The sequence below is a fragment of the Peromyscus californicus genome, unplaced genomic scaffold, assembly GCF_007827085.1.
Source record: "Peromyscus californicus insignis strain IS unplaced genomic scaffold, ASM782708v3 Scaffold_14__1_contigs__length_90479793_seg_2, whole genome shotgun sequence".
Classification (NCBI taxonomy): Eukaryota; Metazoa; Chordata; class Mammalia; order Rodentia; family Cricetidae; genus Peromyscus; species Peromyscus californicus.
The window spans coordinates 49,155,234-49,181,764 of NW_026294436.1; the positions used below are offsets into that span (position 1 = coordinate 49,155,234).

The 26,531-nt window shown below is 38.2% G+C and overlaps 1 protein-coding gene across 3 annotated transcripts in view; it reads left to right on the plus strand.

Annotated features, from left to right (window-relative positions):
* The window catches only part of Kifap3 (kinesin associated protein 3), a 133,884-nt gene that overhangs the window by 19,446 nt on the left and 87,907 nt on the right, over window positions 1-26,531 (plus strand). For all 3 annotated transcript variants that reach the window (XM_052737429.1, XM_052737428.1, XM_052737430.1), the window contains exons 6-10: window positions 5,897-5,996; window positions 7,780-7,904; window positions 10,348-10,446; window positions 18,090-18,268; window positions 19,688-19,850. In XM_052737429.1, the coding sequence (XP_052593389.1) occupies window positions 5,897-5,996; window positions 7,780-7,904; window positions 10,348-10,446; window positions 18,090-18,268; window positions 19,688-19,850 (666 nt within the window). The remainder of the gene's footprint in view (window positions 1-5,896; window positions 5,997-7,779; window positions 7,905-10,347; window positions 10,447-18,089; window positions 18,269-19,687; window positions 19,851-26,531) is intronic.

The following is a 26,531-nucleotide window of genomic DNA, read 5'->3' on the forward strand; positions in this document are numbered from 1 at the left end:
CTTTTACACTAGATGTTTTCTAGTTTGCCATTTTAAGCTAATTTTCTGTCATTATGTTTTCCTGAGTTATTATCTTAGCAATGCCCTGACATTACAATTGACAGGTTCGAACAGTCTTGTTCAAATTATATTTTAACAGTCTACAGAACCTTGTTCCAATATCCCCTTTTACTCTTTCCCTCCTCACTCCTTTGTACTGTAATAATACTAATGGTGTATTTCTTGCATATGTATGTGTGGGGTATGTGCATATCTGTATGCATGTTCACAAGTGCATGACACACTTCTTTGTAAAAGTATACACTCTCGTGTGTGTAGAGGCCCAGGGCTGATATCAAGAGTCTTCTTCACTTACTGTCTGCCTTATTGTTTGTCTCTCAGTTGAACCCAGAGCTTGAGGTTATGACTAGTCTAGCTAGTTAGCTTGCCCCAGTGACCCACCTTCCACGCTCTGGAGTTACAGGCAGATGGCTGAGGGGCTGTAGGTGTCAGTTCAGCAGTGATCTGCGAAGAGGTGAGAATGAAAACTCAATTCAACTTGGCTTCAAAAAGCTGGATCACACCTGGGGAGTCTGATGCCAGGTGGTTCATTGTCAGCATATTTAAAACACAGTACCATTTGGGCAAAAGTTCCTAGGCAACAATTATTCCCATTCCAGGTGCACATAAAGCTTAAGATGTGACTACATAGAAATTCCTTTACAAAGTACATGTGACCAGAAGGGTAGTTTCTGTAGCTAAAAGGTCTAGAATTTAGTGTGGTCTCTGACCTAGATAGCATAGAGGTCAGCAGTCCATGTGACATCTCCCCTGAGAATGGGTTCCATTAACTGGGAGCTAAAGATAGTGGCCTAGGGAGGGAAGAGTCTGGGGTAAACATCCTGGGTGAGGTCTGCCTCTCAAATAGCAAAAAGGTCACCAGGTCATTTACAATCTCCACTCCCAGCCTTCTGGGTGGAAAACAGGTCATTGCTCCTTTGAGGAGAGGCCCTGCGTGTTTAGCGTTACTGGTTCTGTGGTGCTCTGTGGGCACAAGGAGCTCTGTGCCCCCAACAGGTGATGACAGGAGTTCTCTTGCACCTTCATGGGCCATTCTCATCTGCATGCCTCCACGCTTTCGGAGGCAAACCTGTTAACCGTCTTATGGATAACCCTGTGTAGACACAAGTTGCTTTTCCCTTCATGCTTTGGTTCTCTTAGCCTTTGTTTTTGCAAGTCTGACCCTGACCATGGTGTGTTAAGTGTTGCTATCATTCAGTGTGGTATATTTGGAGTGTTTGCCTTTTTGGTCTTCAGCAAACAAGAAGTTTTTAGCTATTATCTCATTATGTGTTCATTTTGCACCTTTATATGCTTCTGGACCTCCGTCATTTATGTTTCTGTGTTTTGTTCTCCTCCATATATGTTTGAGGGTCTGTTCATTTTGACTTCCTTCTCTATTTTTTTTCAGACTGACTAATCTAAAATATTTATATTAACTTTTTCTGTGTCATGTCTGCTGCTTAGATGCCCAGTAAATTTTAACTTCAGCTTTTGTACTCTTCAGGTACATATTTCTTGTTTTTGTCTTTTTTGGTTTTTCGAGACAGGGTTTCTCTGTGTAGCTTTGCGCCTTTCCTGGTACTCGCTTTGGAGACCAGGCTGGCCTCGAACTCACAGAGATCCGCCTGCCTCTGCCTCCCGAGTGCTGGGATTAAAGGCGTGCGCCACCACCGCCTGGCTGTTTTTGTCTTTTTTTATAATTCATGTCTCCTTGGTAAAATGTCATTCCCGTTCCCTCACGTACCTGCCTTTAAATCTATAGAAATGCTTTACTTTAATTTTTAGATTTCATTTATTTGTGATTATGTGTCTGTGTATTTGAATGTGTATACATGTGTGCAGCAGGTGTGTGTTTGGAGACCAGATGAGAGCCTCTATCCTTTTCGACCTATTCTTTGAGGCAAAGTCTCCACCTAGATCTGGGACACGGGTTTTCACCACTGGGCTAGAGTGCAGCAGACCTCAGCAGTGCTCCTGCTTTCACCTTCTGGGAGCCGCTGTAGTGAAAGTGTGAGGGATGCCTGTGGCTTGCCTGGGTGCTGAAATCTAAACGTGGTCCTCACGATCGCACAGCAAGTACTCCTAACCACACATCTCTCCAGCTCCTCCTCTAAGTGTATAATAGCTCTGAGTGTCTAATAGCTGATTTAAAGTCTTTGTCTCACAAGCTCAGTGTCTGTGCCTTTTCATGGACAGTCCTCATTGATAACTATTACCTGAGCATGGGTCATGTTTCTTCCTCTGGGGAGTTGTTTCTGTTGGAACAATATGTGACAACTCTGAAAACCATATTCCTGCTACCCCATGGCTTTTTTTGATGCTCTTTGTTTGTTTGCTGAGGTTTGTGGATTAATTCTGCCAAGTTGGTATACCTTTTGAGTCACTGAAGTTTCTGCTCATTTAGCTTATTGGGCAATGATTGTGCTAATATCTCATTAAATGTCAAATAATAATGTCTCCCTACCCTTGCTGAAGACCTCTGTGTATGTTAGGATGTATCCTAAGTGTTGAAGCACTTTACATATAAGACTGCTTTCCTTGTTATAGTTTCAAATTCAGCCAGAATTAATAGATTAAGGGCTTTCTAGGGCTTTCTGTGGTAGGCCTACAATTCTGTACCTGTCTCTATGTGGCTTTTTAGGTTTAACAAGAATATGTTTGACCCCTTTAAAGCTCCTGAAAATATCTGATTTTTAGCTTTCCTTTAAAATATTTTAATAGCCTTTTGTTAATCCTGCTTACAAACTGTTAAGCCTATCTCAGGCATTATGATGCTACTACAGTACTTTTCTCCAAATACCCTAAGTACAAGGCTGTTTGCACACAGCAAGCTCTAAGTCAAATAAATGACAACTGAATATTCTCTGCACCCCGTGAACCCAGCTTTTCTCTAGCTTCTTCTGGTGTGGGGTCTGAGGGAAGTTCCAGACTCTGCCCACCTCAGATCTTACCAATCCACCACAGTGAAGCAAGGAAGAGAAGGATTAAGATAAGTTTACTTGTCACAGTGCTCTCTCTTCTTATCAAAGTTTACCATTTTTCTTCAATAAATACTTTGGGACTAATGGTGAGCATAAATTACCTAAGGTAATTCTCCATTTTTAAGTAAAATTTGATTTTGCAATTTACTTTTGAGATAGTGTTTCATTACATAGCTCAAGCTGGCTTCAATTTCATGTCTTCATGCCTCAGACTGCCAGCAGGTTAATGGCATGTGCAATATAGTATAAATAGCAATATGGCAAATAGCAATTTTGACAGTTTTTTACCAGTTTGCTAATTCTTGTATGGAAGAGTGGATTGTTTGGGGTTTTTAGTCTGCTGTCCTACTGGTTACTTGGCCCAGAATTCATTTGTGTTAAAGTGACGGATATAGAGATGTAAACTGAAGATTCTTCATGTTGTGCAGTCCTTCATTCCCATTGAATTAGTGATCAGAACATGACCTAACCTGGGTATCCAAATTCCTTTTGTTATTGTTCCTGTGTGCCTGCTATTCCTTCATGGAACAGATGCTGTTTCTTCCAGAGACTTATTCCTGGCCAGGTACACCTCCCACATGGTGAGGGGTATGCTATATCTTCTTTCTGTTCCATTGGTCTAGTTGATGAGTGTAGGCGGAATTTTCTGTTGCCAGCCAACTCCAAAACAACCACACAGAGACTTATTATTAATTATAAATGATCAGCCGATAGCTTAGTCTTGTTACTAACTAGCTCTTACAACTTAAATTAACCCATATTTCTTATCTATTATCTACCATATGGCTCAGTACTTTTTTTTCAACACAGCATGTTCATCTTGCTTCTCACCACATTTCCTGGCAACTCCACCCTTCTTCATCCCATCAAGTTCTCTCCCTGTCCACAAGTCCTGCCTAACCTCTTCCTGCCTAGCTATTGGCCATTTAGCTCTTTATTAAACCAATGAGAGCAACACATCTTCACAGTGTAAAAAAGATTGTTCCACACAGATGAGGCCTGTACCAATACAATACTGTTGGTTATTTTCTGTAGTTTTACTTTTGGTGCATGAAATTGAACCCAAGGCCTTATACATGTTAAGAGCAGGCTGTCACTAGAGCTATTTCCCCAGGCTGTTTTCATGTATTAAATCTCTTTAGTTTGGGTGGTCTTCTTTTTTCTTTTTCTTTCTTTCTTTCTTTTTTTTTTTTGGAGTTGGGAGTGGGAGGTGGATTTTTGTTGTTGTCTTGAGACGGGGTCTCATATAGCACAGGTTGGTCTTGAATGCACATGTGGCTAAGGCTAGCCTTTAATTCTTGATCCTCTGGCTTCACTTTCTAGTGCGCAGTTTAATTCATTTGTAAGATAAATGATCCAGTTTGATCATTTGATAGATAGATTTGATAGAAAAAGTGAAGCCGGATTTCCTACTAAGTAGAAATTTTTGAACATTTGAGTGTGGACTGCCCATCTGTTTATGTGTTTTTTTAATAACTTTGACCAAAGCTTGCATTAGTCTAAAGACCTACTGTGATTGTGAAATATTATCGACAAATATTTTTTAAATTGCTTAAAAAAGGTTCATTACTAAATTGATTAATACTAACACAGGTAATTCTTATTTCATAATCTGAATAACCAGAAAGATGAAATAAGCTGAACATTTTGTATCTATAATAAATGTTGTTAATCAGTCTGCTAAATACAGTAGATCTTGAATTTTCATTAATGACAGTGGAATTATGATTTCTATGTGTTAGCATTTTTAAAAATTGAGTGGGACTACGTGGAGATAGTTGAGTGAACAAAGTGGTTTCCATGCAGGTGTGAAGACCTGTGTGGTTCTCAGCACGTGAGGGCCAGCTTTCACATGAATACTTGGTGGGAGTGGCATCCCACTTATGCAGACATGTAATTCCTACAGCAAGCTAGCTAGCTAGAGTAACCATCTGGGGAGCTCTGGTTTCAGCTGAGAGACTATGCCTCAATGAATAAGGTGGCAAACAATTGAGGAAGACTCCTAGTATCAGCCTCTGGCCTCTGTGTATGTGTGCTCACACATATGCAAACACACAGGTACCACAAATACATACTTTTGCAAAAAAAAAAAAAAAAAAAAAAGCCTTGCAATAACTCACTTAAAACTGACCTCCTAGCCAGGCGGTGGTGGCGCACGCCTTTAATCCCAGCACTCGGGAGGCAGAGCCAGGCGGATCTCTGTGAGTTCAAGGCCAGCCTGGTCTCCAAAGCGAGTTCCAGGAAAGGCGCAAAGCTACACAGAGAAACCCTGTCTCGAAAAACCAAAAAAAAAAAAAAAAAAAACTGACCTCCTATTTACTTAATGCCTCCAAATATTCATTAATCAATTAACTATGCCTTCTTCTAGCAGAAATACTTTATACTTCCAAGGAGTTATTTTCTGAAACTTCTATTTTATTTGTCTGTTGATATGTGATATGTAAATATTACATTTCTTCACATAAATTTAACTTTTTTACCTTAATGGAGCTAAGTTGGCTGATATAACTAGAATATAAATGAGCAGTTTAGCAGAGTAAATCAGATATTAAAGAAAAAAACGAAGGTAGTACAATAGTAAGATTCCAAGCAGAAACAAGTCAGGAAATGGACAGCCTTTGATGATCTTACTGTCACATTTCTCTAAGTCAGAGTTGGTTTCTTTACTGCATACACTTGTATGTCAGGTGTTTTGAGTAAAAGTTAAATTATACTTCTAAATTAGCTTTCTGTATTGGAAAGAAACATCCTACTTTTTTGTCCCAGTTCCATCTTGGCTTTGTTACTTATTCATAAGTAGACATTTAAAACCAACCTCCCTTTATATCAAAGGCGAGGTAAATGATCACATCCGTATGTCTCCTTTTCTTTAGAAACTGCCCTGGGTGCGCTAGCGAGAGTCCTGAGAGAAGACTGGAAACAAAGTGTTGAGTTAGCTACAAACATCATTTATATCTTCTTTTGCTTTTCTAGGTAAGTATAACGATTCTAAAAGGACTAATTGAGCTCTGCTGTGGTCTGCCTGTACCAGCGTGTGGCCCATTGGTTCTCAGTCTTTGTGTATCTGTCCATGCTCTGCTTCTTATTGCTGGCTTTTTACTCTGTTATTCTTTCATTATGTCTACACTTCCCTGTATCGGCGCAAACACACACACACATTCTCGCATGCACACACATGTGCACACACATTCATATACACTCCAGTTGGCATAATAGTTTGGAGTGTGATTATGGTTCTGGAAGAAATGATCTCAGTTTGAATGTAATGTCTATTGTTTACTCACTGTGTGCTCTTAGTTTTTTTATTTAATCTCTCTTGGCCTCAGTTCCTGTGTAAAATTTTCATAGTAATAGCCACATTCTTTTCTGGTAGTTTTTAGGATTAAATGATTCAGAATTAAAATACTTAGGTTAAAAGCCTGGTACAGAGTAAGTACTATTGGACTTATATATACTTATGAACATTCAAATACACACATTTATTATACACATACTTCTGTATTTCAATTTTTATCAATTTAGGCACACTTAGGGGACACAGTTTGATAGTTGGATTACATGTGACAATATGTAAATGATTAAATCAGGGTGGTTGACATTTCCAATTCTGTGAACACTTACCATTTCTTTGTATTGGGCATGTTTGAACTCTCTTTCAGTTCTTTCTAAAATATATTATAAAGTGTTGAGAACTGTAGTCACCCTACTGTGCTGTAAAATTAGAACATATTCCTCCTATGTGACTGTGTGCTGGTTTTGGTACCCATTATCCAGCTCCCCTTTATCCTCCCTAGTTTTAACCCTTCCTAATCTCTCGAAGTCTCTAGTGTACTCTCTTTACATGAATCAACTCTTTCCTTCCACATATATGAACAAGGACATATGTCATTTGCTTTTCTTTATTTGACTTATTTAAATATAATGCCCTCCAGTTCCATTCAGGTATCTAATAAACTGTGAAATTTTATTCTTTTAATAGTTAAATGTATTCTATTTACCTGTATATGTTCTTAGTAAAGGTGTTATTGAGATTTTATGAAAAATTTCTAGCCAATTATATTTTAATAATAAACCAACATTAGCAAAGAAATTTTCCTGAATAAGTACTTGAATAAATTATTTAGTAAATATATATAAAACCTGATTACTGGGCTGGAGAGATGGCTCAGAGGTTAAGAGCACTGACTGCTCTTCCAGAGGTCCTGAGTTCAATTCCCAGCAACCACATGGTGGCTCACAACCATCTGTAATGAGATCTGGTGCCCTCTTCTGGCCTGCAGGCACACATGCTGTATACCTAATAAATAAATAAATCTTTAAAAAAAAATTAGTCTCTGCCGTGTGGTAGACCTTTAAAAAAAAAAAAAAAAAACCTGATTACTAGTATGTTACCAGTTTATTCACTGTCATCAATTTTATATAACAAATGAAATGAATACCTGGCATTATCATAATATTAGTTTTGTTAGACAATATTCCAAATGTATTCTGAAACTATCTTAGTAGTTAATACTGTAATTAATCATGAAAGCTTGCTTAATGATTAATTATATTTAAGTTGAGGGTATAATATTAACACATATTTAAGATAATCTCATAATTTCAGATTTTCTTACTATACTGTGATATATTCATTCATTGAAATGTGTGTCAGACTTACGTTTTGTATGGTTTATGGGAGTTTGGGCCAAAATCAAATCTCCTATATAAACAAAATGTTTTCTTTTTAATGTCTATTAAAATTTCTTCTTTGAAGCTTTTCTCATTTTCATGGACTCATCACTCATTATAAAATTGGAGCACTGTGTATGAATATCATTGATCATGAGTTAAAAAGACATGAGCTTTGGCAAGAAGAACTTTCTAAGAAGAAGAAAGCTGATATCCTTTAGGTGCCATTTTGACCTGCTGCCTGTGCTCAGATGCTTTGCATGGATAGGGTGGGTTTGTTCTTTCTGTTTTTAATTCCTGTCACATTATTTTAAAATCATGTAAGAATGTCAGAGGAAAAGATAGAGATTGGAATTATCAGAATAAACAGTTTGACAGACATTTTGTCTGTTAACATTTAACCACTTAATGAGGTAGAAGAATGAAGTCATCAGCATACTGGATAATTGAGTCTTTAAGTGACTGCACTTTGGGTCCACCATGACCCATGTGTTTGGTAAAGCCTGGCTCACCTCTGCTGCATGTATACTTCCAAGTAACTTGGATGGGGATGGATTACATTTCTCGATGAACCTAGTTTTTCAAGGAAACTACAGTTCTACTTTTCTATGAAGTTCAGTTTTTCTAGTTAAGTGAAAAAATATTAATGCAAATTTGAGAGAGCTATAGAATGCTAGAACCTATCAATGGAACCTTGGAAATTCTTTTTTTTAGGTTCCTTCACAAATGCTTTCAAACACTTTCCTTTAAGTGTTATTGCCCATTGGCTTAAGGCATTTGGGGGTTGGAATTCCATTTACTTTAGTGTTTCTTTGTTTTTTGAGCTATAGTCTACATTCTGATAACTTCTATCTCTTGATTTTAGTTTTTCATACTGATATAGCATAAGGATGTTGTCTTCAACATTACAGTAATCTCATTTGAAGATACTTACCATATTGTCTTTACAGTTTAATTCTAGCTCAAAGGTCTTTGACTGTTCATACCTGTCTTAACATGACATCTTTTATAGATCAGTGAGCCATTGTAGGCACTAGCATTGTTTTGAATACAATATTTATTTGTATTTTTTGGAAATGAAAGCATCATTCCTGTAAGAAAATGAGGCAGAGAGGCAGACAAATGCAATCATAGCAAACTTAGACTGCTTTATTGAAACAGTGAGGGGCCAGCCTTTCCACAGGATGGAAGTTGAGTGCATTTAGAGGGGCTGGGGGACAAGTATATATACAAAGGTACCTACTAGGAAGTTACAACTATTGAATGGGACCAGAGTGGGTTGTTTTCCATACCTGGGCATATTGTTTCTACAGGTGGAGCTGAAGTCAGGCTGGGGATAAGCCATTCTTTATGGCTAGGGGCTATTGCCCAGTAACCTGACTCAATTCCTCATGACCTGAAGCTATTATCCAGTAAGTCCTGTCTGGCCAGAGTGGTACATTCATTAAATCTCCTTTTTTGGAACTCTTTAGAATCAAATTTCTCTCCCCCTCTCTCTCACGTGTGGTTTTTCGAGACAGGGTTTCTTTGTATAGACCTGGCTGTCCTGTAACTCACTCTGAAGACCAAGCTAGTCTCGAACTTACAGAGATCTGCCTGGCTCTGCCTCAAATGCTGGGATTAAAGGTGTGGGCCACCACCTCCTGGTTTAAATATCTTTCTCTTGGAGTCTCTAACCTGAGCAAGGTGCTAAAAACCTTTAGATTTAATCTGCATATTTGAATATTTTGGGTGTCCGCCTCAAGTAGAGTCTTTTATTCTTTTTTTTTTTTATTCAAAGTGATTTTATTGCTGTGTACACAAGAATTTATGCCACTAGAGCAGAGGCTGTGGATGACTCATATTTCCAATTGGGTGGGAGGACCCGCTTAGTCTTATAGTAACGAGCCAGCCGGTGAATTCTGCTCTCTATCAGAATCAGGCGGAATTTAGCATCCTTATCCTTTCTGTTCCTCTCAAGATGCTTTCGGACAGCCACTGCTTTCTTAATCAAATGGTACAGATCCTCAGGGAGGTCAGGGGCAAGGCCTTTCGACTTAAGGATTCTCAGGATTTTATTACCAGTCACAAAACGGACCTGCGCCACACCATGCGAGTCCCTCAGGATCACACCTATTTGGGAGGGAGTCAGGCCTTTCTTGGCCAGGAGTCTTTTATTCTTAGCAACTACATCAATTTCTGTAAAGAAAGTAATCTTTTTAATGGACCCACTTATAAAGTTTGCTGGAAGTTATAGACTTGGCAACTTTAATAAGATATTTGCATGTAAATCCAAGTATTTGGTGAAGTTCAAACAATTCATCATTCTAGGACTCCAAGGAAATTATGGGATCTTTGGCTAGCATGTCCTGTTATGCATAGTCCTGCAGTTAAGATTCTAGTTGAACTGTTGGATAGGGAATAAAGTTGTAGCCAGGCTTGATAGCACCCATGTCTTCAACACCAGCACTCCAGAGGCAGAGTTAGCTGGATCTCTGTTTGTTTGGGGCAAGCTTAGTCTACATAGTAAGTTCCAGGTCTGCCAGAGTTACATAATGAAACCCTGTCTTAATAAATAGTAATAATTTGCATATAAAACATAATAGCACTGTTGTCAAAGTAGTCCAGTACATTTTCTTCACTTCATGCCTGTGATCCTTAACTTGAGTTTCACTTGATGAAGACCTTGAAAATCAGACGTTGAGAAAGGATTATGACAAAACCTTTAAAAAGTACCAGGGACTTGTGGTGAAACAAGAACAGCTATTGAGAGGTATGAGCTCCTGAACATTCCCTGAGACCTGACACTAGGAGACTGGTGCAGAGTTTTAAGACGTTTTTCATTTAATAAAGAATAAGCCCTGTTTCTAAGACTGGGTGAATAATAAGAGACTTTAATATTATATGGTTTTGCTGTCACTTAAGATGAAAAGTTTTAAGATTTAGTTAGAATGATATGGATCCTTTAAGTGAGTATTCAAGTCCTGACTTATAGTAACTGTGGATTTTTGTTTATTTCATTGTTTATTTGATGAACTTTGTACATGGGAATATTAATACATGAATAAGTTTGTATTCCCTGATAATTCTTAGCTTGTCTAACTAGAGTAAATATTTCAAGTTTTGCTCTTGTTCTGTTTTGTGTGGCAGAGCTAGGAACCAAACCAAGGACTGCACTGTTAGACAGGCATCCTACTCCTGAACCGTGTAAATTTTAATGTATGCAAATAATTACAGGACTGAGACCATATTCAAGGTAGACATGTCCATCACTCCCATAGCTTCCTTATGTATTTGTTGTTTTTCCTTAATTTTTTTCTTCCCCCCTTTCTCTAGTAATTTAGAGATATAAATGGAATTATATATCATGTTTGGTCAGAATAAGGATATGTCCATGTTGTTGGATTTATCAGTAATGTTTCCTTTTAATTATTCATTGTAATTCTCTGTATTCTCTTGTTTGGGATCATTTGGGATCTTTCCAGTTTTGGCAATTGCTATACTCCTTTGAGTAATCATCTGTAAGGCCTTATATGATCAGATACCATTTCCTCTGTTTATATCCCTAGAGATAGCATAGTGAGCAAGCAATGTTTAGCTTCGTAGAAGACTAACATTACATAGAAGTGGTCTCCCTGTAGTCCTCCTACCCAATACTCCAACCATAGTGTATAAAAGTCTCAAATTATAGCTGGGCGGTGGTGGTGCACGCCTTTAATCCCAGCACTCGGGAGGCAGAGCCAGGCGGATCTCTGTGAGTTCGAGGCCAGCCTGGGCTACCAAGTGAGTTCCAGGACAGGCGCAAAGCTACACAGAGAAACCCTGTCTCGAAAAACCAAAAAAAAAAAAAAAAAGTCTCAAATTATTTTATTGAAAAAGACTGATATGAGCTGGGTTGTGGCAGCACACACCTTTAATCCCAGCACTTGGGAGGCAGGGGCAGAAGCAGGTAGATCTCTTGAGATTGAGGCCAGACTGATCTACAGAGCAAATTCCAGGTTGGCTAGAAAAGCAGAGAAACCCTGTGTTAAAAATCAAACAAATAAACAACAAAGAAAATGAAAGGAAGGAAGAAATAAAGAAAAGAAAAAGGCCGATATGACCAATCTTACTAATTTTAGTTAATTTATAATTTATAATATATTTATATAATATAAAACAACTTTGATTTGAATTTACCTGCCCACTAGTTAGGTCAAGAGTCTTTTCATATATTGATCTGCATATCTTTTGTTGAAACCTCCTTTCATGTCTTTTGTTTATTCTTCAGTGGGATTGTTCTCTGTGCATATGTGTGTGTGTATATGTATTATATGTATGTGTGTGTTCATATGATCTGTTTTATACAAACTTTACAAAATACAAGATGGGCAAAGACTTTCAGTTTGTGGTTATATCTTTTTACTCACTAAATAATGTCTTTTAAAGATCAGAATTTCTAATTTTTATGAATTGCAGTCTTTTATGGATCATGGTTTTTGGCATTGCATCTCAACCATCTTCCTAACTGGAGTGTACAGTGATTGTCTGCTGTGTTTCGTTCCAGAAGTTCTGTCATTGCGGGGTTTGCACTTAAGTCAGTGATGCATTTGGAATGCATTTGAATGAGGCAGCTCCTTATTTGTTTCGCATATGAATGTGTGGTTATTCATGCACTACTTATTTCAAATACTGAATTTGTTTCAAAGACTGAATTGGTTCTGTCTTTGCCAAAAAGTCTCTTGTCCATATATTGCATGGCTGCTTGGCACCCTGTCCTCTTCTGTCCATCACTTTTGTGTGGTTTATTGCTGGTAGCACAGCGTTCTGATTATAGAAACGTTTTTATAGAATTTTGTTTTAAGTATAAAGCAGAAAAAAAAAGAGACTTGTTCAATGTGGTCACATGGGGAAGAAAAGCAAAGAGATACGGAGAACCCCGCAAGGATGTGTTTGTTGTTCTGAAGAAGAAATCAGAGTTTAAATAGGGGGTCAAGGATTTGCACATCCAAGCAGTCCTGGTCAAAGTGTGGTCCAGCCCACTAGTGACCCAGCCTTGTCTGGGCTTCAGTCTCTCCCTGGAAGGTGGTCTGACAAGTTGCTAGAACTGTATGAAGTCTCCTTCTCAGAAACAAGCTCCCCCTCTGGCTGTTGCCTTTTTCTTCTCTCAGCATGAGACTCCTGAGGAAATTTCCCATTTCTTTGGGGTCCATTGTCCAGTAGTCTGCTTCTATCTCTTTAAAACGTCATCATTCCTGCCAGTCATCTGACATTTCCCACTTCATGTTTTAGCTCCTTAATCTTGAGGGGGAACATTTCCATGAAACATATAATATATAAAATACAACTAGTGACCTAGGTTAGAGCTGTTTCATTAGTGCCAGGTAGCCATGCGTAAGAACCATTTTTCACAACCTCTTGGCATTTAGTTACTTTTGAAAGGGTTGGCATAAGCAATTCCGTCTTGTTGGTTTGAGAAAGGGTCTCATTTTAAAGCCTAGGCTGGCCTCAAAATGATGTTCCTCTTGTTTCAGCTTTCCAAACGGTGGGATTGCATGCCCACCATGACTGCTTCGGTTCTGACGGTCTCCCCCATGGACTCTCAATACTTTCTGAAGACATTGTTGATTAACCCTCTGGGAGGTTGTTCTCTGTTGTTCCACAGTGCTAGGGAAAGACTGATCCTGGTTGGTCTGATTTGGACCTACACTGGGGGAAGAAGATAAGTGACAGATGTCAGGGATAACTTGGGCCAATAAGCCCTTTCGGCTCAGTTTAAGCAATGGAATATAGACGATATGGCTCTTAGGCCAGGTTTGCCTAAAGTCCATTCTGTTTTTCCTGTGGGAAATATCGTAGCATTTCAAAAATGTTTAGGTTCCCTTGTCAGAAGCTGTCCTTCTGTAGAATGTTAACAGCTTACTTATAAGACTTTATAGAACACAGCTATCAACTAATACACAGTGGTTAGCTGGAAGGCCTTACAAAAACCGCAGCAATACAGATAGAACTATTTTGAAAAATGAGTAATTGGGTACAGACTTACAGATGTCTAACACCTCTCATTCTTTAGAAGGCTTACATAGTTTTTATGCATGCGTTGTCTCACTTTCTCATACAGGTGTTGTGGCTTCTGGAATCTTTTTCTCCTCAGAGTTAGCTCAGGCTATTTACCCTGGCCCATGGCCAGAGGGGAGCAGGGCCTGTTCTGGCCTGCTGCTGTTAGCTCAGGGTGGCTTCTGGCTGGCTGAAGGCACCGGTGCTCGCTCTCCTTTAGCAGAGACATCGGGCTGAGCAGTGGCTCTTGGCTACTTTGCATGAACGACTTTACATGCTTTTTAACTTTGTCAATTTTGCATAATATGCAAAGTTTGCATACACAACTGTGCATGTTTCTAGTCAGATGTGTAGGGCATCAGATGTACTAAAATTAATTTAAAAGAGTTGCTTTCAAAGCAGTCATCTGCACCACAAGACGATGATTTCTTTTGCTTATTTGGGGTTTAATTTGCTCTATTTTGTTATGTTTTAATATGGAAACTGAGGTCATTTGTCTAAGAGTTTGGTTCTGGAACACAAATGTTCCCTCTGACAGCAACCCACCTATATTCATATGTTTTCTATTCATTTATAATTTTATTTAGTTAAGATTAATTTCATTTCTTTGTTTGTTTTTAGCCCATAGGTTATTTACACAGCAGTCATTTTGTCCAGATAAGTGGGAATTTTCCAGAGATCTTAGTGTCATTGATATTTAATTTCACTATCATCAGAGAAAATGCTTTGTGTGCATTCACTCCTCTGAGGCTTATTTTATGGTCTGGAATGTAGTCTTTTTCAGTGAAGATCTTATGTACACTTTAATATGCAGCCTGCTGCATTAAGTGGGATTTCCTATAAATGCCAGTGAGAAATTGACCATTTGTTGTAATTTTAAGTCATCAGTGTTCAAGTATACATCGTTAACTTGTCTCACATTACGTTTTCTGTCAAGTGATATCTCATTTTATATGTAGTGATAAAGCTGTTTTTTTCTGACTGCATGTGGTTTCAGGAACTTGAAATCCTACCTCTTAGGAAGGTACTGCAGGAAGATTACAGATTTAAGATCAACCTGGACTGCTTAGCAAGGCTCTCTGTCTCAGAACATAAAAGCAAGCAAACAAAAAACATTTTTCTCTCCTCCTTTCAACTGTAAAATCTGTTACATTATAAATCCTATATTATTTTTTATATTAAAATTTGATAATTTTGTAATACAGAAATGAGTTTAAACATTGATGTGTATAGTGATCTCTTCCATTGATTTTATTAATTTCTGGACATATATTATTCCTTGCTGCTCTTAATTTCTGTGAGATTTCTTTCAATATTTATAAGTCAAGGTTCACTGGTAAAGATGCCTTTTTTTTAATCTTTGACATTCGTAAATGCCTTTTTCCTTCTTTTTTTAAAAATATTTTCATGGGGTTTGGAATTCTAGGGAAAAACATTTCCCTGTAGTCTGATGATACTGGAATTCTGGGTTGAAAATTTACCCTCTTAGGGCTAGAGAGTTGACTTAATGGAACACTGGCTGTTTTTCTAGAGAATGCAGGTTTGATTCCCAGTGCCCTCTTCTGTGAACTCTTGGCTTCCATCAGACTCTTTAGTCCATCTGCTTTTTGCTCAGAGGTTGGTCGGGTTCTGCCTGGCTTCTTCCTTGTGTGGTGGTATAGGAACTTCCCCTAGACAGTGTTCTAGGCAATCACATGGCTGTTCCTTTTGTTTCCTGCCTCTCAGATTACTGTACTTCATTGTTTGATGTCTAGTATTGTGAAAATTTAGTTTGTGTGTTTCAATCTTTTGTTGTTTCTATGACCATTTAAAACCAGTGCCTGCTGTAACGAAGTAGGTCAAAGTGGCTCTCTTAAACCATGGAAATTATTCTCACAGTTCTGAAGGCTAGAAGGCCCAAATCAAAGTGGTCTCAGGACCATGTTTCTTCCGTTGGTTCTAGAGAAGTATTGCATATTACCTCTTTGTCGTTTTGACATATCTCTCAACTGTCTGGTACTTCTGGCTTGTTGCTAATCACTCCAGTGTCTGCTTCCATCTTCAACTAGGGCTTCCGCTACTGGATTAAGAGTCTCACCTAATTCATTATTGCATCATTTTATCTACTATAGTTGCAAGTTTATATTTCCAAATAAAGCCCAATGCTAAGGTCCTATTAAAGTTAAGTAGGCACTGTTCAACTTACTACGTCTACTTGGCTACCCACAAACGGCTTCTATATGCTTTCAGCACAATTATAAAATCTTGCATTATCTTACATGGAAGCTTGGCATAATGCAGCAGTATAAATAACTGAGTTTGAGATTCTGCTGGCTTGTGTTTTCATTTACTTCTGCTGTCTCTTATCTATGTAGACAGGGAAAGTTGCCTAAGTTTATGTACATCTAGTTTTCCTATCTATAAGCTGTTTATGCTATTTTGCTCATAAATATTTTAGAATTAAAATGAGTTACTTATTTTTGTCAAGTAGCATAATAGCTGTCATACAGGCAAGTATAATTTGCCTTTCTATCACAAATATTTCTAAATAGATATTTATCAACTTACATTAATATATTTAAGCACATACATATATTTCCATCTCCTTTGCATTAAGGTTTCAAGGTGGATGATAAGACTGTGTTAAGAGAGGCCTGGGGAAGGTGATGCATGCCCATGTCTCTAGCATTGGGGAAGCTTAGATAGGAAGATCACAAGTTCAGAGTCAGCCTGGGCTAATGGTGAACTTCTTTCTAAACAGACAGAATCATTAGATGCAGTGTTAGAATAATGAGCAACATTCAGACTTTAAAGAGAAGGCAAAAGGATTATATTCATCAATAACCTACAAAATTTTGACAGAAAAGGATCTTTTAAATATCACTGTGGAACTTCTGATCAAGGCAAAATGAGAACTACTATCTATCAACCTGTCAAACAATTCTCACTTTCAGAAAGGAAAAGTCTTGAGTTTCTGTAGCACAAATTCTAATTAGTCTTAATAAAAAAAAACAGCGAGCAGCGGTGGCGCACGCCTTTAATCCCAGCACTTGGGAAACAGAGCCAGGCAAATCTCTGTGAGTTCGAGGCCAGCCTGGTCTACAAAGCGAGATCAGGACAGGCACCAAAACTACATGGAGAAACCCTGTCTCAAAAAAAAAAAAAAAAAGAATAAAAAATCTGAGCCAGATATTGGGGTAAGTGCTGAAAGATCAATAAAGGAGCCCGCCACCAGAGAGACTTCTTAACTCTACAGAATCCTCAGCCTGAAAGGGGCAAGATCTTGTCTCCACAAATCCTCAGACTAAATGCAATGAACTCCTGTCTCCTCTAGCCTTATTTATATTCCTCTCTCCACCCAGCCATATCCCTTCCTGTCTCCACCTCCCTAGTGCTGGGATTAAAGGTGTGTGACTCCCAAGTACTGGGATTAAAGGCATGAGCCACCACCTCCTGGCTCTGTTTCTCTTTTAGACAAACTCACAGAGATGCACCTGCCTCTGCCACCCAAATGCTGGAATTAAAGGTGTGCACCACCACTGCCTGGCCTCTATGGCTAATCTACACTCTGATCTTTAGACAAGCTGTAATTTGTTAGATTACAAACAAAATATCACCACAAGTTTCTTTAGGGAACCGACATCTTTATTACAGGTATCTAAAGGAAATTTTGTTTAGCACTAGTAAGGCTTGCCCTTAGTTCAATCTGACATAACAGTTATACTTCTTGACTCTTGTAGTGACTTGCAGAAAATGGGTTTGAATGTGAGAGATAGATACTTTTGTATCCTCAAATGTGTCGAAATGTATCCCTAGGGATGGCAAGTCTCACAGTAGCCTTCTGAGATAGGAGTTTTTTGCAATGATATGTTTCCTTATTTTTGTATGCATAAAGTTATTTTCCTTATTATTTGCTGATTTACAAATCTTTAATTGCCATAATTACTATTAAGCTGTAAGCTCCTGGAGAGTGTGAACTATTAGATTGATTTTTATGGTCTCAGCTTCCAAGGAATATAATGCTCATAGAACACATGTGACATGGAAGCAGAAATGAGGCTACTGGGGAAGGAAAGGCACCCCGGGGGTGCCGGGGGTTAGGCGTGCCGGGGGTTAGGTGTGCCGAAGAGGGATGAGGAGTAACAAAAACAAGAGACATCTGAAAATGCACAGTTAAGTTTGATATATTGTGTGCTAACTAAAACTGTAATAAAATAGAGCAATTAAAAGAAATTCTATTAGATAATATCCGTAAAGCTTGAATAATTTAATTATGTTAAAGCTTTAAAATAATATAGAACCTTTTTAGAACTGTGTCCCTGACCTTTGTAAGCAGAACTGATTCTTGAAATTATTGCTTGAATATGCAGTCCCTCAGCTCTCATGTGTTTTCTTTCCCAGTTGCGCTCTATCTACTTTTGAATCTTGCTGAGGACACCCGGACAGAACTGAAGATGAGGAACAAGAACATCGTTCACATGCTGGTGAAGGCTCTGGATCGGGACAACTTTGAGCTGCTCATTCTCGTTGTGTCATTCTTAAAGAAACTCAGTATTTTTATGGAGAATAAAAACGACATGGTAATGCACAGAGCTCCTTCAAATGAGCTCTGTTAGCTGTTTTTAAGTTAGCATATTCTGATAAAGCATAAACATTCTACCTCTACTAAGGTAATTGTGAATATTTTATAACTATAGCAGCTTCAGTAGGAAATATAGCCGATATCATTACTATACTAGATAGTTGAAGCTTTCTAGGTAAAAGTATTTTCTAATATGCCGTAGAATAGAGATGCATGTTGTCTTAAAAATAATAGCTTAACTTCAGGTTCATTTGGTGTTGCTTAAACTATTTTACCTTTTACATTTCTGATTTTTGTGTATTTAAATTTAGCTCAAATGCTTATATTTAAGTATGATCATCCTGAAATGGTTAACCCATCAGAAAGATCTCAACATTAATATTTCATTTACATTTAAATCCAGTAATATCATAGAATTGGAAGGTAGAAAGCAGCACATCTTATCAAACATCGTTTTTATTTGGGAAGAATAGAACGAGGTTCAGCAAAGTTAATTTCTCATCCAGAGTTATGAGGTGTTTAATATTATGAGAATTCAGACTTTTACTTTAGACAAACATGTTTCAGTTTATGTGGGAGAAATGCCCTTACATGTGACAGCCTCTTATGGAATTAGTATTTTAGAACTCAACTAGACCTTACATGCGTGACTACATGTAGTCACTCTAGCATCCTGATTTTACCCTGAGACAGCGAAGGATCACAGACACAAACATGACTTTAGAGTCAGCTTCATAGATTTCTTTTCTTTGCCTCCTCTGGGGGACAATGTAATCTTTATTTTGTTGTTGTTTAGCTTGTTGGGTTTTATTGTTTGTTTGGTTGATTGGTTGGTTGGTTTGGGGGTCTTTTGAGACAAGGTGTCATTTAGCCCAGGTTGTCCTCAAACTTAAGTAGCAAGGTTGGTCTTGAACTACTGATCTTTTGCCTTCAACTCCCAAGTGCTGGGGTTGCAGGTGTGTACCCCTAATCCCATTATTTTCCTGTTGTTTTTAAGCAGGACTAACAGCAATTTTTATAATGATTTAGTTGAGAATTTCATATCTTTATATAATGTGTTTTGATCAAATCAAATCCACATTCCCTCCCCTTCAATTTCTTCCCTGTTCTCTACCACACCCCACTTTCCTTCCCAACTTCATGAACTCAATCGTGCAGTGTTTTCAAGGATCAAATGCAATTTGTTTTCCTGTTGATGACAGTTAAATGAGGGAAGGGAATGGATGATGGAGGAGTCTATGTTTCCTCCTGAAAAGTTTGATTTCAGGCTAAAAAAAAGTTTGATTTATAGGTTGAAATGAGAATATAAGCTAATACATACTTATGAAATAGTTATTCATTCAAATAAAAACAGACTTGTAACCTTTTATATCTTATTTTACAATCTAATGTAAGTGTGTTTTATTTTTTACTATAGGTGGAAATGGATATTGTTGAAAAACTGGTAAAAATGATACCCTGTGAGCATGAAGATCTCCTGAATATCACTCTCCGGCTTTTATTAAACCTCTCCTTTGACACGGGCCTGAGGAACAAGATGGTACAAGTGGGACTTCTCCCAAAGCTCACTGCACTCCTGGGTATGCTTTAAACATTGATGATGTGTTTCTTGACATTTCCAGGATTGTTGGGAAGTTGAACTTTGTGTAGAAAAGATTTCTGAGCAAAAGTTATTCCTTGTACATATTCTTCCACAACAAATTGAAGTTAAAAAATAAGCAGATTGATAAAATATAACCTGTCCCAGGATTTTCTAGTTGTAGAATGAGCTAGAATAAGAAACTTAAACCATATGACTTTTACTTCATTGTATGGTTTGAATGTGGAATGTCCCTCATAGACTCATGGATCTGAACATTTGGTGCCGTGATGCTATTTGGGAGCTTGTAGATCCTTTAGGATTTGAGGCTTGCTGGAGGAAGTGGTCACTGGGGCGGGTCTTGAGGATTTATAGCGCAGCTCCACTTCCCACTCACTACTTCCTGACTGCCAATGCAGGACTAGCTGTCCTGACCTCGCTGCCCTGCCATTTTAAAGAATTATCTGTTTAGGTTTGTTGCACACTTTTAATTGGATTATTTTACTAACTACTAATGAAATTTTAGAGTTTCTTCTATCTTCTGGATTTTAACCCTCTCTCAAATGGAAAATTTATAAATGTTTTCTTCATTCTGTAGATTGTCTTGGTTGTGTAGAAGTCTTTGAGTTTTATGTATTCCAACCCATTTTGGCTTTCTTACCTAAGCTTTTGAAATCTTTTCCAAAAGGTCATTTTCTATTATAATGTCTCAAAACATTTTTCCTGTAGTTTTGTCCAATAAATAGTATCATAGTTAGAAGTCTTATATTTAAGTTTTTAATCCATTTTAAGTTGATTTTTTTATATGTATGATGATTTTAAATGTCTAGTTTCTTCTACACATATATGATGTTCTTCATAGTGCCATCTATTGGGGAGCTATCCTTATCTAATGCCTGTGCTCAACACCTTTTGTTGGAAATGAGTTTCATGTAGATTTGGGTTTGCTCCTAGGCTCTCTCTTCTGTTCCACTTTTCTGTCTTATTTTTATTCCAGTACCCATACTATCAAATCATTGTATTTTTCTAATAGACTATGAAAGCAAGTAATGTCTCTTGCTTTTTATCTTTATAATCAAAATTTCTTTGACCAACATTTTGTGGTTTCATATGAACTTTAGTATTTTTTTTTTTTTTTTTTTTTTTTTTTTTGGTTTTTCGAGACAGGGTTTCTCTGTAGCTTTGCGCCTTTCCTGGAACTCGCTTTGGAGACCAGGCTGGCCTCGAACTCACAGAGATCCGCCTGGCTCTGCCTCCCGAGTGCTGGGATTAAAGGCGTGCGCCACCACCGCCCGGCTAGTATTATTTTTATTAGTAGAATATCATTGGTATTTTGATAAAGATTGCACAGATTCTGTAAATTGCTTCAGATAACATGGATATTTAGCAGTATTTAATTTTTTTCATTTCTTGAACACATAATGTACTTTCTGTGTGTGTGTATCCTTCAGTGTCGTTCATCAATATTTTATAGATATTATGGAGCTCTTTTATTTTGGTTAAACTTCATTACCAGGCATCATTTTACCTTTTTAAAATAAGATTGCATCATTCATGTCTATTTTTTGTAATTCACTATTTGCTACAGAAGAGTCCTACTAACTTGTATATGTTCATTTTGTATATTGGAATTTTGTTGAATTTTCTAAATTAAGTAGGGTAGAATGTTGGAAGTTTTGTACATATGAGCTCATATGATTTGCAAATGATTGCAATTTTGAAGGAAATCTAGCTGTTGTCCATTTAGTTATATTATCTACGGGCTTGTTGTATGTGGCTTTCATTATATTTAGATATAATGCCCTGATACATAATTGACTCAGAGTTTTCTTTCATGAAGGGATATTTTATTCTGTTGAATGTTTTGGTTTGATTTGGTTTTTTTTTTCTAGTGAGGTAATTAGATTTTTCATTCTATTTATGTGGTATATCATGTTTATTGTTTTGTGTGCATTAAAGCATCCTTGCATTTCTGACATGAATATCACTTGATGGTGGTGAATTTTTTTATGTGTTAGTGAATTAATATTTTGATAGGAAGTATTTTTTCATCTGTGTTCATTAGATTATTACCCATGATTTGTTGTTGTTTGTTTTAACTTTCTTTTTATTTATTCTTTGTGTCTTTCACATCATGTATCTCAATCCCGTTCATTTCCCAATCCCTTCATATCTGCCCTCTGCCCTTGCAACTTCCCTAAAATAAAATGTAAAAGAAAAAAAAAAGAAAGAAAAATCAATCTCATCATAGAAGCTATAGTGTGACTCATGAGTCATGCAGTAGACCCTTTTATCCATATATCTTTACTTGCAAGTGTTCATTCCAAAGAGTCATCGGTCTGGTTCAAGGCCCCTGATTTCTGCTACACTATCGATGCTGGACTCTCACTGGACTCCTCTTGAATATCCTGTTGTTGACCTGTGTCGTGGAGATCCTGCAGCTTTGGGTCTGCTGGACTTGCCCCTTCACATGCTCCAGCAGATCATAGATGGGGTGAATGTTGGGGTGGGCCACCTCATAAACCTGGTTCTAGGTCTGGTAGTAGCAGGGTTGGTCAGCCCACCAGCTCTCCCTTGTCCTCACCACCTGGGTGAGCTCTCCTGCACTGCCCTGGCTAGCTCACCCTTGCAAGGATGAGCAAGGGCCAGAGCCAGTTCTCCTGCTTTCAAGCCCTCAGTGTCGGCTCCTCCCACACTACACCATCAGAGCCAGCTCTACTGTGTTGCCCAGTGCTGCAGCTGGTGAGGGGCTCTTGTGACCTCAGGGCCAGCTCTCCCACCAGCCTCAGACACCAGGCAAAGTTGGGGAAGGGGATCTCTTCACTCACCCATGCTACCATATAGCAGATGAGGGGCAGGGCCGGATCTCTCATGCTTACATTCTCAGGGGCTGACCCTCTCACCCCCTCCACCCCCACCCCCCCGCCCCCCATCAGCAGCTTCAGCTCTGCTGTGCTGCCCAGATGAGGTGCAGGGCCCACTTTCCTCCAGTGTTGCAGCTGGTAAAGGGCAGAGTTAGCTCCCTCCTCAGCTGGTAGCGCCTGGTGGGGGTTGTTTTTAGTGTTGTGCATTTATCAAGTTTTTGACTCAGGGTAACACTGGATTTCCTTTTTAGTTTCTTTTTTAAATAGTTTGAAAGGAATTGGTATTAGTTCTCTAAATGTTTTGTAGTGTTCAGCAGTGAAGCCATGTGGTCCTGGGCTTTTTTAATGGGAGAACATTCTTTATTACTGATTGATTTTAATTATTACTAGTCTGTTTAGATAGTCTGTGTCTTTATGATTTAATTTTGATAAGGCATACATTTCCAGGATTTTTTCTATTTCTTTTGCATTATCAAATTTGTTGACATACAGTTCATAAAAATGTAACAATTCTTTGTATTCCTGTGCTGTAGTTACAGTAGCTCCTCTTCTGCCTTTAATTCTATTTAAATCTTTTCTCCATTTTTTGTCATCTAGCTATAGTGTGGAAATTTTTTCTTTTCATGAAGCCAGTTTCTAATTGTGTTCTTTATATTTTTAAACTCTTACTTCATTTATTTCTGCTGCAATGATCTCTTTTAATATTGGTTTGATTTGTTCTTGTTTATTTGTTTTTTTAGTTTCCTGAGATGCAATGATAGGTTGTTTGAGATTTTCTGATATTTTTGATAGAAATATTGATTGCTGTAAAATTCCCCCTTGCAACTGCTTTACCATATACCTTGGGTTTTGGTGTGTGGCTGCATCTTACAGGGCAGCATCTTACAGGGCTGCATCTTACAGGGCTGCATCTTACAGGGCTGCATCTTACAGGGCAACATCTTATAGGGCATCTTACAAGGCTGCATCTTACAGGGCTGCATCTTGCAAGGCTGCATCTTTTTTTTTTTTTTTTTTTTTTTTTTTTGGTTTTTCGAGACAGGGTTTCTCTGTGTAGCTTTGCGCCTTTCCTGGAACTCACTTGGTAGCCCAGGCTGGCCTCGAACTCACAGAGATCCGCCGGCCTCTGCCTCCCGAGTGCTGGGATTAAAGGCGTGCGCCACCACCGCCCGGCTGCAAGGCTGCATCTTACAGGGCAGGCAGCAAGGGGATGGAAAAAGACAGTCACACACTCAGAAAAGCTGGGATCAGGAAGACTATACGGTATCTGGGCGGGCTGGGAGGAGACTGGGAGCTTCAGTGGACATTGTCTGAACACACTGTCAACATTCACACTCAGACCAGATGAAGACTTTGTCATTCTTCTGAGCCTCACTCACCTGGGGAGAAAGTTTTGCCAATTTCTCATGTGTCTAAGGTTTTGGTCCTCCTTGATATGGCTGGCTCATGTCAACAACACACATCCACTCAGGACTTCTTCACATACTCAGGGCTTCTTCCATGTTCTGCTGTATTTGTGTGTTGAAAATCATTTTAAATTTCCCTCTTAATTTCTTCCTTGACTCATTAGTTGTTTGTATGTATATGTTAAATTTCTGTGCGTTTATATGGTTTCTGTTATTGATTTCTAGCTTTATTACATTGTGATTAAACAAGATACTGATATGATCTTAATTATTTTAATTTTTAAGGTTTGTTGTGGCCTACCATATGAACTGTTCTGGAGTGTTCCAGGTATACTGAAAAGTACATCTATTCTACAGCTCTTGGATGAAATGTTCTGTAGATGTCTTTTAGGCCCATTGACTGTCAGGCAGAGGTTAACTCTTGTGACTGTGTTGGCTTTTTAAGCTGCTCTCTGACTGCTTCGTGTGTTCAGTCCTTTTAGTATTGGATGCACATGTGTTTCTGATTGGTTTCCTCTTTGTACAATTGATTCCCTTATCATTATAGAATGACTTTCCATGTTTCGCTTTACTGCTTTGGATTAAAATTACCTCTTCTGATATAAATATAGGTGCTAACTCCTTTTTAGAATCCATTTGTGTGATATATCCATTCTTCCCCTTAGCTTTTAGTATATGTGTATCCTTGGAAGTAATCATCGTATACTTGAACCTTTCCATTTTTATTGCGTGTATTTTAGCATATATATGTATGCATACACGTGCATGTGTGGATTCCACATTGTGAATATGGTGATCAGAAGACAACTTGCAGGTGTTGGTTTTCTCTTTCCACCAAGTAGGATCCAGGGATTGAACTCATGCCGTCAGACTCAGTGACAGCGTCTTTACCCACTGAGCCACCTTGCAAGCCTTATTGGACCTTTTTAAAAAACTCCATTGTCGGTTGGAGAGTTGGCCCAGCAGTTTAGAGCATTTCTTGCTCTTGCAAAGAACCTAGTTCAATTCCCGGCACCCACATAGTGGCTCACAACCATCTGAAACTCCAGTCCCAGGGGATCTAGTGCTCTTTTCTGACCTCTGTAGGTACTAGGCACACATGTAGGTGCATATACACACATGCAAATGAGACACTCATACACATAAAGAATAAATTCTATTGTTGCTCTGTGTTTTACTTGGAGAATTTAATCAGTTTAAATTTAATGTCATTATTTATGTCAGGATTTCCTATAGCCATTATATAACATGTTTTGGAATTTTTTTGTTTTTTGTTTTTTCCTTTGTAATTCCTGACTTATTTTCAAATAAAACAGTATACTTGTATTCCAACCCTCCCTGCATTTTGAATGTTTTGATATCCTACTTTATCTTGTTTTAATATTTCCTCTCTCTTAACATGCTAACATAGTTATTATTTTATTAGGTTTTCTTTCCTCCAGTACCATAAAAATCTCATGCTGTTCTCTCCTGCTTTGTCTGTGAGAGCCCTGCTGTAAGCCTGCTGTCAGATAACAGGGGATACCTTTGAGTATTGTTTGTTTCTGTAAACTTGCTTACATTTTATGTTACATTTAGTTGATGTGAGTTTGACCTTTCTGTTGTTAGCTCTCTGAATTTGTTTCTAGGTTTAGAAGTTTTCTGTTCCTGTCTTTGAAGGAACTTTCTACAGCTTTGGCTTCTAAGGTCCATTTTAGTCTGGTAACCCCACCAGTTGCTCTTTGGAGATGTCTCAAGTTCCTCTCACCCTTTGTTCACTCCTGTGACTGTTTTCACGTAGCCTAGCTTTGGACTTTATCTGGTTTGCTATTGATACCTTCTGTAACATTTTTCATGTCATTTAGCATGCTTTCCAGCTCAAGGATTTGCTTGGTTTTTGTTACTTTATTCCATCTGCTCATTTGCCTGACAAGTTCTTACTGATTTCTTTCTGTGTGTTTACTTGAATTTGAGTTCTCAGAGAATAGCAATTTTAAGTTTTCCATGAGTTCATAAACATCAATCACTCAATTTCTGGCACCTTATTATATGCATGTGGTGAGAAAATAGGTCTCTGAAATTTACTGAAGTTTGTTGGAATATCATGAATGCCTATGCTTTTAACGATTAGATAAAATTCTCTGTCGTCTGTTCATCCCCTCCAGGACTTTCAGAGTGCTTATTTTCTCGGAGCTTGTGGTCACTATTGCTGTCACCACTAGATGGCGCCCGAAGTACAAGTTAGCAGTGTGTCCTCCCTGGTGTGCCTTCACTGTTTCTGCTGTAGAAACCAAACCCAAAGCCAAGTTTGTCTTACGTGCCAACTTGATAAGTTGTTAAAGATGGAGTGCGTGAGTGCCTTAAAGGATAATTTACCACTTCAGCCTTTACGGGAGCCAAGGCAGACACAAAGTTCATTTTTCTTCATTTCCT